Raw genomic sequence first — 16408 nt, 5'->3', positions numbered from 1 at the left:
TACTTGGAAGACTGAGGTGGGAGGATCACTTGAGTTCTGGAATTCAAGGCTACAATGAGCTGTGATCACACCACTGCACTCCAGTCTGGGTGACAGAGTGGAGACCTTGTCTCTAAAAAAAAAAAAAAAAAAAAAAAAAAAAAAACTAAAAAAGAATATTTAAAGGTTTGTCCATGTTTTACCTAAAATAATTTTACATACCACCAGTGGCACTTTGGACTGCTTTGGTGTTCATAAAGCACCTTCATGTTTGTGGTCATTTTAGATCCTTTCAATAACCCATAAAGATGTGCAGAATTATCCCCATTTTACAGATGGGAGAACTGAAGCTCAGAGAAGTGGCATCCCAAAGAATACAAATCACGGGTAAAGCCAGGTCCCAACCCTGGTCTTCTAATCTAAATTTAGCACTCCTTACATTATGCCATTCCCCAGCAACAGGACTTTAAAGAAATGGAATGGGGAAGTAAATAATGAAAAGGGGAGCTCGAGGTTTACTCTGTTATGAGATCAATGATGTGGCTAGTGCTCCATTATTCTTTGATGTTTGCACAACAGCTCTGCTTCAGCAATAAGGAGGACCAAAGAATTCACAAAGAGGGGTGTTATCAAGATTAAAGCCTGCAGAAAAATTTAATGTAATCTCCAGTTAACCAGCTGTATTTAAAAGTGATCTAGGATCATTGACCCAGGTTCTTCGTTTTTGTTTGTTTTTTGTTTTGTTTCTGAGATGGAGTCTCACCCTGTCGCCCAGGCTGAAGTGCAGTGGTGTGATCTCGGCTCACTGCAACCTCCGCCTTCTGGGTTCAAACAATTCTCCTGCCTCGGCCTCCTGAGTAGCTGGGATTACAGATGCCTGCCACCACGCCCAGCTATTTTTTGTATTTTTAGTAGAGATGGGGTTTCACCATGTTGGCCAGGCTGGTCTTGAACTCCTGACCTCATGATCCGCCGACCTCGGCCTCCCAAAGTGCTGGGATTACAGGCATGAGCCACCTTGCCCAGCCAGATCCAGGTTCTTCAAATATGTACTATACCTCTGTTTCAAGGGTTGGTGTACCTCTCTGAAGGGTTTATGTCTTCTTTTGTCAGACTTTAAGTTTCTTCTGAGATACATGAGGACCCACTGTGCTGACACCAAATCAAAAACTTAAATTACCAAATGTGTAATATGGGCCTTCTGAACAAAATAAGCAAATAAGCAACCAGAGATTTAGCTTGTTCAGAAAAACTCTTAATCATCCACCACATAGTAATGTCTGGCTTTATGAATATGTTTCTATCTACACTGAACAAACTGTAAAACTATTTATGTTGAAGAATTATTGTATCTAAACTATTTGAATGAAAGAAGAGTTTTTAATAGTCAAAAAGTATTGGTAGGGCATGGTGGCTCATGCCTTTAATCCTAGCACTTTTGGAGGCCAAGGCAAGCAGATCACTTGAGCCCAGGAGTTTGAGATCAGCTTGGGCAACATAATGAGACCCCTGTTTCTATAAAAAAATTTTTAAAAATTAGCTGGGCATTGTGGCACACACCTGTGGTCCCAGCTACTCAGGAGACTGAGGTGGGAAGACTACTTGAAGCCCAGGAGGTCGAGGCTGCAATGAGCCAACATCACGCCACTGCATTCCAGCCTGGCCAACAGAGCGAGACCATGTTCAAAAAAAAAAAAAAAAATTAACATTTAACGTATGTGTATATTTATATATTAATAAGTTAACTGTGAATACATATAAATTCCAGGTAACTTTATGATTCTTAAATGACATGAGTAAGGAGTTACACCACGATGGCCAGTACTATTAGCGTGATTGCTATCAGCATGAAACTGTGTGGGTAGATGATGAGTAAAGATAAAAAAGATAAAGCCCTCTCCTAAATTCTCACTAAGATAGAGTTAAATAATTTGTGAAACTCCTGGCTTGTGATTGTACAAGAATACAAGATTTTAATTATAGATAAAAGTATTATCTTAAATTACTTGTTCCTTTAGTGTAAGTTTTATAAAAATATTTGTGTGTGTTTAACCTTTTTAATGTTACATTTATGTATTTGATTTCCTCGTATTTTTTAAATTTACAAGTTAGCTAAGTAATTTACAAGGGAGTGTTCATTAAACATGATTTGTATTTAACTAGAAGCTGAATTTATTTTGTTGTTCTCTGATACCATTTTGGGAGGGTATCTTTAAAATTTCTTGAATATTTTTCAAATGTATGAGTATTTCCCCAGAAAAAACATACACTCTTCATATATATTTCACAACACAGCAAAAATGCTGAAATCCTGAAACAAACTAAACTTTCTTCTGAATATGTATGATCTTGTTATAGCAGAAATGCACAGCGGTATATATCTTACTTATATTTAATTTCAGAAAGACTATCTTTGCTTTCTTTTTCAAGGTCATTTAATCCTTTATAAATAATATAGTTCATTATAAGAGTATGTTAGAGGCTTAGAGGCAGATTTAAATGAAGAAACCATGGTAGAGTATTAGTTCAGAAAAAATATCCCTGGAAAATTATTCAAGCATAAAAAAATTGAGTATAAATTTGGGCAAATTGTCATCTAAATTTTGTAGAAATCTAATTTTAAATAGTTTGACCTAAATTTTTTAGTGTGCCTGTGTGTGTGTGTATTTTATATATGTGTGTGTAATTTTATATATATAAATGCTATATATATATATAAAATGACTATATTTCAATGTATGTTGGAGTTGGTATGGTGGAGAGAAGTTGAGCACGTTGGAGTCAGACCTGAGTTTCAATTCTGGCCATGTTATTTAAATGCACCAAGTCCCATCTGTAATAATATAAAAGTAATACTAGTTTGCAGTAGTATCATATTAAATGATAAAACAGTGCCTTTTACATAATAAATGCACAAGAAATGTTTTTACTGTCCCTTATTCCATAATTAATTAAAAATAAAAATTGAAGACTTAAAAAAATACTCTGACCTAACTTTGTTTTTTAAATTAAGACCAATGGGGTAAGTTTTAATTGCTGTGTCTTGCTTTGTTTCATTGTGAATCTGATTCTGTGACCAGATTAACCCCTTCTGAGATCCCTCACTACACTAGTTTAAGTCTAATAGAAGTTTGTTATATAGCACAACTCCTTTCCTGCTGCCAAGAAGCTTATTTAAATATAAGTGGAATCATTTATTGATTACAAAACTGAAATATGCAAAGCATTTTTCATATCCCCTTCATGTGAGTGAATACAGGATGGAGGCTCATTTCTAACATGAAATGTGAAAGTGCATCCAGGCACCTTTTTTTTTTTTAAACAACACATGGATACATTTAGCTTACTTTAGCTTTTCCAGTGGTGCCAGTAACCCAATAGGACACTTTTCTTTACGTGAAGTGTTATTGGAACAAAGTTGTCTCTTGTGCTGCCACACAGTGAGTTGGGTATGTATGAACTTGTGTATAAGACATTTGTGCGGGCAAAATACAAAAACATGAAAAGGAAAACATTTCCGTTGTTTTTCTCATTGAATATTAGAAATGCTTGTTTTCAGACTTAATAATGAAATCCTCTCGTTAATCATAACTGTGTTCTAGATTTGAAGGGGTCATAGAGAAGTTATTTCTAAAGGACATTCATGAGTCAATCTTGAGGATACAAAGGCAAAAGTTAATAATCATTTCATTGCTTATTAGTGTTTATTTTCTTACCCATGAGGCATTTTGTTTAACTCTGTATTTTTATATAACAGTGGATTGGGGGTTGGAGGAGAAATGGGAGTAAAGTGGCTGGCTTTCACCCCAATTAAAGAGCTGAGTTACTTGCCTTGAAACTATGCTTACACAGCAAGCAACACTATTTTTACTTAGATTGTGTGTGTGTGTGTGTTTACAGAATAAAAATAGCCATGTTTTTCTAAAAGTGTTTTTATTCCCAAGTCACATACAAGTTTTCCTAATTATTAATTGTTTTTATTGTGGGGAGGTGGCTTCAAGAACCATGATAGAGATTCTCAGGGGTGTGTAGCAAAGGTTGCATGCTCCACACACACACATATCCCCCCACCACCCTTGGTGGCTGACCTCTGTTGACATAGCTGACTACACACAGACTGGCAGTCAGAAAGCAAGATAGGACAAAGGACACACCCACAAGGCATAGCAACACCTTTTTCTCATGTTTGATGGCCTCTGTACACTGCCAAATGTGTACTAGGTCATGATCATTGCTGAATGCTAAGATAAGTGTTCAATAAGACTTGTCATATTTTAATTTTCACAGCAGTTCTAGCAGGAAGGTAGGTATTATTGTCCTCATTTTACAGAGGCGGAGACTGAGGCTCAGAAAATGTGTTTTACTCCTATAAGGAAGTGAAAAGTAGGATTCAAACTTTGATCTGTTGGCTCCAAAGCCCACTCACTTCACTAACTACCACTCTTGTCTTCCCCTGATACTTATATCACAGTAGTCTGATACTACAGATTTGCAGTTGCTAAGAAAGTGAACCAGGATCTCTGATTTTTATGATTTTGTGAGTTGAAGGTTGTTTAAATTCCAGATTTTATTCCCAAAATATTATTTTCAAAATGTTGACAATTTTAAAGCCAAACAGCTTTTCAGTTCCACTGATGTTGCAGCCTGGAGCCACAGAATCAACCTCTAATGATTGAGTGAGAACAGAAGATTTGACAAGGCAGTGAAGGTTAAGGCTCCCCTCCCCACCAGTGCAGCACCTGCTCCTACGGCAGGAAAGTAAACACCATGTTTAACAATTACAGGTCTGGGTAATGTGGTTTGGTCTTCATACCTTCACTCAGGTGGAGCCCGAGAAGTTGAAGACACTAACGGAAGGTTTGGAAGCCTACAGCCGTGTCCGGAAAAGGAACAGAAAGTAAGCACTTTTTAAAAATTTTACTTTGTTTTTCAAGGATATAATTTACTGTTTATCCATCAAAGGGACAACGAAATCTCACTGATTCTGTCCATGTTGTGGCCTGCCTAAGTAAAGTTTGTTACCACCAAAGAGGACCATTATAGACAAGCCAAATTAGTGATTACAGAAAATATCCTCTTAACAATTTATGTTTACACTCTGTGTAATATTTGCCTCTTCATCAGTTCTTTCTTCATTTCCTGCATCTTCATTCCTCTCATTTAGTGGAAAATAAAATATAATTCATATTCTCAACATATAGGAATTAAATAGGCTCTGGAAGTGTAGTGAATCATTCCATTTGCAATTCAAATAATTTGGGGAGCAAATATCCCTCGTTGTACACGTAAATAATTTTGGCAGATTAACTACTAGTCAAAGTGATGCGAAATAAAGATTGTTTTTGTTGTTGCATCAGGGGTGTGGCCTTGAAAGTAAGTTTTCTTTGGCATTACAACAAGAAGTTGAATTTCAGGCCAGTATTATTAAAGTTTTTCTAAATATTTATTTTCTGAATAAATGTAGTACAGACAAGCAGATAATATTCGAAACACAGTTTTTACTGTGATACAGTGTATGTTTATGTATCATAACTATTATTTCATATTAAGGTAGAGAACTACAAATGTGCTTCTCTATATGTACATAGAAAGCTATTTAAAAATGTGTAATTGATATACCTGTTCCGTTGCTATACTAATTTCCACATTATCAAGCAACCAAGAATTACATATTAATTAATTTTTATTCATTTGCAAAATGATCCTCACATTTCCCCCAAATATTGACACATAGGCTTAATGTGTTTATGTATTATCATCTTCCTAAAAATACCATTTTAACTTCTGTTTGTACATCAAGACTTACAAAGTGGAGATCAGAATGATTCATAGTGTATCTTGCATAGAAGACTTATCTAATGATATCAGTAATATCTATTAGAAAGCATTCTCTTTCACTTTATGGTGTTTCCCATAATTCTGGCCAGAGGCATAATTTTAGCAGTCAACAAATCTTAGGAATACTCTTCACCTCAATAAAAGGTATCCGAAAAGATGACAGCTGCAAGGGGCAAAATCCTATGTCTCTATGTCCTGGACTCCTTTAAAAGGTAGCAAATTGGTATTGGTTGTGTGAAAGGCCAAGTTAATTGCCAGATAACATCCCTCTAGACCCGGTAAGGAAAACAGGGATCAGGGTCCCTCCTACTCTTACCGAAGCACACTTGCTATGCAGAGCTTAGCAACAAGATAAGGCCACTAAAATTAATACAAGGTCTGGATGAAAGGAGGAAAATTGCAAATTACCTACATCACAAATTTGCAGTGGGCCAGTTGCTGTAAACTATTCAATGGTACCCATTTTTTTGGTATAAAAGAGCCCTAAAAATGTTTCCTACAGTGAAACATGCCAGTTACTTGGATTATGTACAAAATAAAGTTAATAACAGAAATAAAATAACTCCTCCAAATATTCAAATACACTGCCTTGAAATAAGCTGAATTTTCCCCATGTATTTGCTATTAAGCAATTTCTGAAAGGTAATGAGTAACAAACTACAATTTTAAAATTTTTTCTTCAAAGCCAGTTTCCTATTTGTAGTAAATTAATGTGCTATCTATCTAAAGGAATTCTCCTCATGATAACCATAAACTTAAAGTACAAATTGGAGAAGTAAAAGTAGAAAATACAAAACTAACACTTATAAAAAGAACTTTATTTACCATACTATTGTCTAAGCGGACAGACTTTCCTTTTCGATGCCTAGTAGAATGCTTTACATTTTGCACATGTAATTGTAAATTCATCATTTTATTCTCCCAGTCACAAGATGGGCCAAAATTACTAAGTCCATTTGCAGATGCGGACACTCAGACTGAAATAGTTTAAATAATTAGTTGAAAGTCCTACAACTGATAAATTATATGTTGAAACAAATCATTTTTTAATTTATGCATTTATTCCCAATTTAAGGAGACAAATTTAGCAAAAAATCTGTGCCAGGAACAGTGCTACAGTCCCTGAAGCTCACTGTTTAGTGAAAGAGACAGATGCAGAAACAAATAATTCAAATGTCAAAATTGCAACAACAGCAATATATACATACTATATTTTGGGGTCATAGGAAAAGGGCAGGTAAAGGAAGGGTTCCTAGAAGGGATGATATGTGGGCCAAGCCTTAAACACTACATAGGCATCAGCCACACAAAGGAAACAGAGACCAAGGTGGGGTGGGATAGCGTGTAGATGAGAGCAGCAGTTGGATTTTGAGGACTATAAAGTATCGAATGGGAAGTTATAAGAGGTATAAGCAGGAACCAGATCAAAAAGGGCCTAGTAAGGGCAAATCGGATGTTTTATTGTTTTGGAAGTGCCTAAAGGGGGCAGGTGGTGGGGCAGGTGGTTGCATTTTTCACCTTAGGTATGGCGGTGTAGGAGGACAAATTTTAAGGCAACAATATTGAAGATGAAGAGATTGTTCAGGAGCCATGGCAGAATACAAGGGAGAACGAGGACCCAAACCAGGAGCTGGCGGAGTTGGGGATGAGGATGGAAGAGAAGGAATGTGGTCAAGAAATATTTAGGAGGTAAAATAGAAAGAACATGGGGTGATTGATCAGAATGTAAAGGAAAGGGAACAAAATCAAGGACAGCTCTCAGGTTTTCAGCTTGGGTGACTTGGTAGGTTGTAGAAACACTGACTGAAGTGGAGGTTACAGCGGGAAGGTGTTGAGTACAGTTTGGGGTGCCTGTAGGATAGGCTGGACATACATGCCTGAAACTGGGGAGAAATGGTATTTGACAGTGTACAAATGACTGAAGTCACACAAAGATACTTTGACCAATTTGAAGAATAGTAGGCTAAGGATTGAACATGCATTAGAATGAAGAAGATGGGAAGAATGGTCAGTGAGGAGGAGGAGAATCAGGGAAAGTAGATAGAGTCTCAGAAGTCAAAGACTGATAAAGTGATCAACAGAGGTCCAGTAAGACAAAAACTGAAAAATCTCCATCAGATTGGACAGTTTGAAGGTCATTGGTAAACTTAAGTGAGAACAGTTTCCAGTAGAGTGATGCGTATACACACAAAGTGGCTATGGGTTGAAGATTAAATAAGAATAAGGAAATAGGGAGATGAGATGTAGATTATTTACTCTTCTTTCTACCCATAATGTGAAAATTTTCTGAAAAATAACAAAGAAAGAATTTTTTAAATGACAAAGATTTGACTGCTTTTGTAGACTGAGGGGAAGAAGAAAAGAGGAAAAGGCTGAAAAAGGAAGGTGTCATTTGGAACAAGATAATTAAGAGGTTGGTTTTTTACCTGGACTCAAGTCCTGTTTCTACCACTTCATAGCCGTATGTTCATAATCTCCCTGAGCCTAAATTTTTCATTTCTAAAATGGACATAATCCTACTTTAGAATTGTTGTAACATAGATAATATAGAGAGAGCCTCAGCACAGTACTTGGCACATGTCATTTAGTAAATAGCTATTTTTCTTATGAAGATACAGGTGAAAGAAAGAAAATTATCTGTTATTTTTGCCAGTTGAAACATTCTATCATGATATTAGATGTTTAGTCGTTTTAATCTTCAGTGTCCTCAAACTATACAACAAATAAATATCTTTAAATGTATGTTCTAATTATATCCTAATAGCAACATATTTATTTAACACATTACTTAGGACAATTTTGTACTTAAAAGCAGAAATAGCTTTATTAAAGAAAAATTCCACAGCTTTTACATATGTTATGATTTTCATTTAAGCAAGGAGCAAATCTTCTGTCTATAGGTATGTATACATTTCTTGGGAAACCTGATTTTTTGTGAATCTGGAAAACAGTAAATAAATCATACTTTCACTTTAAAACCAAGGAATGATACTTACCATGTTAAATTTTCTTAGATCTTCATACATTCCCCAGGCATTCGGTTTCAGAGTGCAGGGTTCTTGACTTTTATGTCTCACCCATATTTGTTACGTACTGGATGAAGTGAGTCACTTAAACTCTAAACTGACAGTGAAGAACAACTTGCAATTTCTCATTTCCCTTCTATTTCTTGTACTATTCATAGATGTGTACCTGGCTTTTTAAAAAAATTAGTGAATTTAAAGATAATATATGACAGTATAGCCAATGAAGTTGAGAAGTGGCAATTATCTCCATTAATAATTAGAAATGTGATTATATGAACATCTGTTACTTAATCAAGTAGGTTTTAGAGTGTCCATTAGTAAAAATGTTTATTATTAAATGTCAGCGGGGAATAGAAAATAGTAGAAGAAACTCCACAGGGAGGCCCTCTGGACTGAAAGACTGAATTTTGACTAATTGTTCATTTCTTGAATTCATAGAGCTTTTTCTTCCTCTTTTAAATTCATTATTCCCTGACCTGACCAGTAGCTGGTCTGCAGATTTGACATCTGGGAGAGTCTCTCTTTATCTCTCGAATCTCATGAGGTATACAAATAATTTCATGCCCCACATCTATGTATTTATTTTCTCTTCCAAAAGTAGTCATTTCTCCCTCTATTAACAACTAAGTTGTGTTAAAGGTGAAACATTATACTAGTTTAACTTGAATTAATGCAAAGTGTTTACAAATATTTTAAATATCTTGAAGAATGAGATGACAAAACTCCTGAAACTTTTTTTCAACAAGTAATGTTGAATCGTTTTTGTGTTTGAATGGTAATTGTTATTGCAATTTTTCATGGTTAGGTAAAAGTTTTTTACCTATGACTATTACTTTTGAAAACTATAGTCAAATATCCATTTTCTTCATTACAAAATTAGAATTGATTTCACCAATTCTCCTTAAAAAGTCATGAAGTATCACATACAGTTGTCATAATACCTATTCCATCAAATTGTTGTAAGGATTAAATGAGATAATGTATATAGAGTTTTAATCCAATACTTGGCATATAGACATTTTAAAATAAATAACAGGTATTTCTTTTACTAAGATTAAAGGTGAGAGAACCAAGGTTCTCTGGAGGTTTTTCGTTAAAACATTGTAACTTCATTTTAAATATTTAGAACTTTATATAGTCAATTTTAAACTCCTAAGATATTCTAATCAAAATTTATAATAAATAAATGTCTTTTAAAACTTATGTTAATACATCAAACTTATGTTCATACAAAAGAAATAGTAAGGATAAATTTATTTAACACATTACACACAGTGTGATATTGTCAGGCAACATGGCAATGATAATACTGTCAGAACCCTTGCCAAGCAGCTTCAGCAAACCCCAGGTGGCCTTACAGAGTGCTCCCAGGAGCTTGCTTGGCAGACACTTCATTAGGAAAACAACTGAGACTGACTCCATGAGATGACCAGGGCCCCTTGAAACTGGAATGGGTAGGTAAATGGAAGACAGTACATGCATAATAAAAAAACTTCTTACATAGCAGTTAGAAGGAATGAATAGATTATACAAACTAGATGGTATGTAAAACAGTTATAAGGAGAAAAAAAGTCAAGTATGTGTATCTGACACCTTTTGTGTGTGTATATTTTAAAAAACACGTATAAAACAATACTAAAGTATAAAAGCAGACTAAAAGTTGAGGGGGGAAGGTGAGGGAAAATGGGACCAGGATGGATAACAATTGGGGACTCCAGCTTTATTTTTTTAATATAAAAGACTTAAAGGAAATAGGTAATTTATTAACATTTTGTTCCAGGAGGGGAATATGTTAGGTTTATTTTATCCTGTGTACTCCTCTGCATTTTTAAATTTCTAAAAATAAATGACAAAAATATGAAAGCTAAAGACTGGCTTACAGGGCAGCAAAAGGTAGAGGGGAGGTGGTTGATGCCATATTACCCTTATAATTTGGTTAAAACCAATACACTAATTTTTCCTTTCAGTTAAACTGACCTAAGTACATATATTTTTTTTTGAAACATAGGACCATCTGGGCCACCTTTGACAACCATTTTTGTTTAGCAAATACATAGAGCATCTATGATATGTCTAGCACTATGGTACTCAGGGGTGGAAAACTCGGAGTTCTCAAAGTGTAGACAGAAACTCAGTGTATACATTGTCCAGTCCTGGTGTGTGAGGATAAAACCTAGTGAAAGCTATGGTAAACTGAACTAAAGTTCAAAAATATTTCGAAACACTCTGCTAACCAAACTAAATAAGACAGTAAATCAAATTCTCCCACGACTGCAGATTTCCAGTCTCCATGGTAGATGCTGAGATAGGACTTAACTCATGGAAACCCATGCTAACCGCCTGTTACGAAAACGTTACCTCCAGCAGCTTTTCTAGTAATTGTCATGACAGGATAAATGAAAAAAATCACCTTAGTATTTGGAAAAAATAGGTAATTATTTATTTGCGTAAAGGAGGAAAAACAAGTTAACAGTCAGGATGGGCAAAGTGTACATAACCACAGGGGTGGGTAGCATGGATTTACCCGATTTTAGTTCAACAGCTTCATAGATGTAAGCTTCAAAAATGGTAGATGCACCGTGTGTGTTATTCAGGCCAAACATGTGTAATGGAATGCTAAGTGGAGAAAAAAGGTCAGAGAAGTGATAGGCACCCTGAGGCTGTCATTCTTTATCTGTTCAAATATTTACATCATTTTGGCTTTTGGGAAAATGCGCTGGGGGGTAGGCTAGGAGCCTCAGGTGCGTTAGAGTTAAGCTGTTTCCCACCCTGGAACGGGCCCCGGGATTTCAGCCTTCACTAGCTCAACTCCAGAGCCAGAACGCTCCAGAGAGGGCAGAGGGAGCTCCCTAGTGGCCAGAGCCTGCAGTTCAGCCCCTCCGCCCTTCCTCTGGTCACACAGCCAGGCTGCTTGAGAAAGAAACGAGAAGCAATGCAGGGCCGGCCGGAGCCAGGGAGCATGAGCAGTGTCTCTGGGAGAGGGACCCCGTGGCCCAACTTTCTTCCCAAATCACCAGATTGTGGAAGCAGCACGTGGAAGAGGAAGAAGTCCATCTCCCCGCCCGACAATCTGTTCAACTTTTCTTTTCAGTAGTTCTGTGACTTTAATCATTAGTATTCAGTGGTAAGAATCCCAGAGTGATGTTTTGTCATCTGAATTTTTCCAAACGCGAGTATAAATTGGCTTTCTCTCGTGGCATTGGTACTTTTGTTTTCTGATTAGGAAATTAAATTGAGTTTTGTTTCTTTAATTTTTTAATCTGGTGTGTTGTTTTCATTAATTCCAGAAGTGGAAAGCTAAATAACCATTTAGAAGCTGCTATTCATGAGGCCATGAGTGAACTGGACAAAATGTCTGGGACTGTAAGTTAATTTATTTTTCCATTATACTGTGTTTCTTAGAAAATAAATTATGTTACACTTTTTGGTAAAGTCTCTTGAATATTGTCAAACAACTCACGTAGCAATACTAAATTACTAGCCTAGAAAAAGAAGACAAATATCAGAAAAGATTCAAAGTCATTTAAGGAAAAAAAAAAAAAAAAACCTACTGCATTAACTATGTCTTTCTTCCTGAGATAAGTAACTTTTGTTTTGCCACATAACATTCTTTTAAAATATGAGCAGCAAAATATTGATGTTCAAATCACAGCTTTCTGCACTTGACTCTCTGAATGGCCGTGGCCATTACTGTTGCCTATATATTTAGTAATGCAAATTTTGTTCTGTCCTTTGAACCAAAAGACAGTGGGGGTCAAGATCAAGAGTATATAGACCTCTCATATCCCATTTTTATTGAACTGTGCATGTAATAGCATTGAGTGTGAGAAGTTTAATCGTTATCCTCCAGTTCACACATTGACTGATGTAAATACTTAAAATATAATTTTGGTAATCTGTTAAAAATGTGAATTGTCTAGGCTATTTCGCATGAAAAATAATTTATTTTATTTGACCTTATGTTACAAGGTTATCTGAATCCCAACAAACCATCCAATGGCAATTGAATGATGGGATTAGTATGGGTTTTAGAGATTTTGTAATCCAACCAACTCATCATTTCACAGATGGGTGAATTGAAGCCCTGAGACATTAAATTTCCTGATAAAATTATAGGAAAGATCTAGATTGGGGACTATAAACTCAAATGTTTTCTAGGGCCAGTCAAATAGTATCAGTAAGTAAAGTGGGCCAGGTATGAGAAAACAGCAGTTGGAATGGATGAGAAATGCCAGTGAAGATCCACGGGTTAGGGTAGGCTACCAATCTAGAGGCTCAGCACAGTAAAAGCCATTACCCACCTGAGTCTGGTGCTGGTTGAGGAAGGGGTTGCTCCACACCAGCGCACAGATTCTTTCTTTATCTAGTGACCACCTCTCTTAGGACCTCAGAGTGCTTCATTATATCCTTTGCATTTTGCCTTGAAGGTAAAAGAAAAGAGCATGCTAAGAATACTGCCAGCATAGGTTTATGAGCCAGACCAGTCATTCTGTTGACTTTCCACTGACCTGACCTAATCACATGATCTTCTTAAGTAGAATAGGAAATAGAGCATAGAATGTGCCTGCCCAGGAAAAAGAGAAAATGAGTTTGGCCATCGTCTCTCTAGACTCTGCCTCAGGACATTTGGCCCTGGTGGAAATCAGGTAGTTGAGAGTAGTAAGGGCCGGGGCAACCTAGGAGGCATGTGCTGTCTCCAGAAGGCATTCCGTCCATGCTCCAGCAGATCTTAGACATCTGGGAAATTGTGTTCATGTTGCAAGATCTTTCCATTTTTCATACAAAACTAGAAGTCTAGAGGTAAAATTTCTCATTTTTATGTGTTGACAACTGTTTTAAAAAATATTAAAGTGCCATATGGCTAAACAAAATACCATTTCAGGCCACATTTGGTCCACAGATTACTAGTTTGCAGTCTCAGTTATAAAAAGTTTCTTTCCTCAGTTGTAAAAAGTTTTGGCTCTTTACTACAGACTAGTGGCTTTTAAAAATGTGTATGGAAAAGATTAGGAGGAATAGGCAGATTGAAAAACCCATAAATATTATTTAAAATTTGAAAATATTATTTTTTTAAAAGCATTCTGCATTTGAGTCTGGATAGCATTGCCCTTTGCTGTTGTCTAAACATTATTTTTAAGCATGTAATTGAGCCAACTTGTAGTGGATCTTGAGAGTCAATTGTACTCATCTCTTCCTAACCCTAAGTCCTGTGACATAAGGTTGGCCAGGATAAAAGTTTTACACCACAGAAACTGGCAAAATGCTACAATGGACTTGTGTCCAAATGCTGATAAAGCATTTGCTACACCACTGCCTTGGGTTCATCCCTCCTCTCCTGGGTCTTGGACCTTGCTCCTTCCCACCGATAGCTATAAGACAATTTGATCACTCCCTCCTCCAAATTATATCTGCTATCTAATGCTGCTCAGCCGCTGCTCAATCTGATAAACAGCACTAAATGTTGCTAGTTCCTGCATTAGTACATAAAGAAAGGTGAATTGTATTAACTGCTCCTCCCAGACTACACAATTTCAGATCTGCCAACAGATGATAGTGGTATTCTCTTTTCCATTTTGATTCTTCTCATGAACAAACATCCTTAGGCTGAGCTATGTGTGCATGTTCTTGTAATTTGTGACCCTTCCTAGTCATTGTAAAATAAGTAGGGTAACAAAGTGAGGGAAAAAAAAGGGGCATGTTTGTTGTGTAATTATTCACTCTTCCAGGCTGTAGTGAAATTGGTGATCTAGGGTCTCTGACAGGGAAGGCTTTATTTTTGTTTTAAATGGACAATGGGGTAACAACTGCACATTGCATTTCCCATACTTGATTTTGTCCAGTTCATCCTTTGTTTTCCACTGTCTATTGGCACCCCCAGAGTGTTGCACTGCTTATGAGTTTCTAGCATTCTGCATTCTCTGTAGTGACTGTGGGCACACTGACATCTGGGGTCTTGGTAAACATTTGAAGTGCCTCAGGATATCAGTAATTGAAAGTGAAAGCCAGAGTCTACTCCCTACCCTGTTTCTTTGTCAGAAATTGTATGGTGTTTGTGATTTCATCCTCTGTTGTTGTTGTTTTTTTCCTACCTTTTTATTTCCAGGTACACCAAATCCCACAGGGTGACAGACAAATGAGACCCCCCAAACCCAAGAGGAGGAAGATCTCCAGATAACAGAGACTACTCCACTAATGCGCAGTGTTTAATAAAGGAACATGCACAGATGTATCTGTATATAGGTATTGATATAGCCACTGTTATATCAATATTTAGACTATGGCAGATAGCTACCACCACCACAGGGTGCTAAAAGAAACAGTGATACAAAAGTTTTTTGATCAGGAAGGATAATGAATGCTGGAAAAACCAATCAAAATATTTGTGTGATGAGAGTGATAAATGGTCAAGAGATTACTGAGAAACTCTTTTTCTATAATACTAAATTGTGATTATAAGAAATAGTCCAAATGTTTCTGAAGAATTTTCAATGTTGTATATAGAAAATACAGAATTTCATGGTGATATCAGAAATGTAAATATTGTACAATATTGTCATGTACAAGCGTACCTAATGCACACTTTATCTTTTATTGTACAAAGAAATAGTGTACAAAATTCTTTGGTTTCTATGGAGTACACCTACCAGAGACTACCAGTGTAAAGTGATAAATAAAAATACAACCTAAATGCTTTTCTATGATAATGTAAAAGATGCTGTTTTTGTATTTAACAGCAGAGAAAAGGCATGATGATGTAATATCTGAATTATGACATACACTGCACACCACTGAGTGTCCATTTATATTGTGTGTTTGGAATGAACCTTGCCTGGAAGCACTGGACTCAATTTCGGGTGTCTAGGAAATTGCAACCTTGCAGATTTCTAAAGGGAAGAGGGCTCACAGGTCTAAATTAAGAATTCAGAAACTGCAACCATTTGTTGCATATTTTTTTTACCTAAGTTTTAAAATAGAATAGGTTTTATAAAAAAAAATCTTAGATGGAATATTTTACTCAGCCATTTCTGTAGTTAACGTTTGATAGCCACCTGTTGAAGCAGATAGCTTATACTGACTGCACCATCGCTGGTGCTCAGAATTGAGGGGTTTTTTGCAAATGATATCTGACAAGGTAAAACTTTCTATTTCCATACATGGAGGCAAAAGCCCCACTTTGCAACCATTATCAGAGGTAAGGTTGATTATAATTCTTTTTTTTTTTTTGTAGTGGCAAAAATAAATATGAATCATCAAAGCAAGTTTCATATCCATTCTTCAGTATTACTTAACCCAGAAGTTAAGGTGGCTTACAAAATTATTAGCAATGGTAATTTTTTTATCAGTATTGTGTAACATATCAGATTTATTTTATTTAAAGAATTATTTATACCATTAACAGATTCTTATATATATTAATGTGGCTAAAATGTGCAGGTTAAATCTATTAACCAAATTATTTATATTATATTAAGTAAGAAAAAATGTGAAACAAATGTAGAGAGAAAATACTACATTACAAGTATACAAACCTAAAACTGTGAGCCATTGTAAAGTACAAGGTAATT

At 36.0% G+C, this 16408-nt stretch overlaps 1 protein-coding gene across 14 annotated transcripts in view; it reads left to right on the top strand.

Moving 5' to 3' along the window:
• MBD5 (methyl-CpG binding domain protein 5) overlaps positions 1-15544 on the top strand; it is a 503218-nt gene extending 487674 nt beyond the window's left edge. For 12 of the 14 annotated variants that reach the window (XM_050752186.1, XM_050752177.1, XM_050752187.1 and 9 more), the window contains 3 exons: positions 4803-4876; positions 12131-12206; positions 14947-15544. In XM_050752186.1, the coding sequence (XP_050608143.1) occupies positions 4803-4876; positions 12131-12206; positions 14947-15018 (222 nt within the window). In that variant the 3' untranslated portion in view covers positions 15019-15544. Of the gene's footprint in view, positions 1-4763; positions 4877-8160; positions 8231-12130; positions 12207-14946 lie in introns of those variants that run through there. The other 2 variants (XM_050752184.1, XM_050752191.1) reach the window with 2 other exon arrangements.
• The last annotated feature ends 864 nt before the right edge of the window (positions 15545-16408 follow it).

Source organism: Macaca thibetana, chromosome 12 (genome assembly GCF_024542745.1).
Source record: "Macaca thibetana thibetana isolate TM-01 chromosome 12, ASM2454274v1, whole genome shotgun sequence".
In the NCBI taxonomy this organism is placed as follows: domain Eukaryota; kingdom Metazoa; phylum Chordata; class Mammalia; order Primates; family Cercopithecidae; genus Macaca; species Macaca thibetana.
The sequence above is the reverse complement of the archived record's forward strand: the minus strand, read 5'-3'. Positions and strand labels throughout refer to the sequence as shown.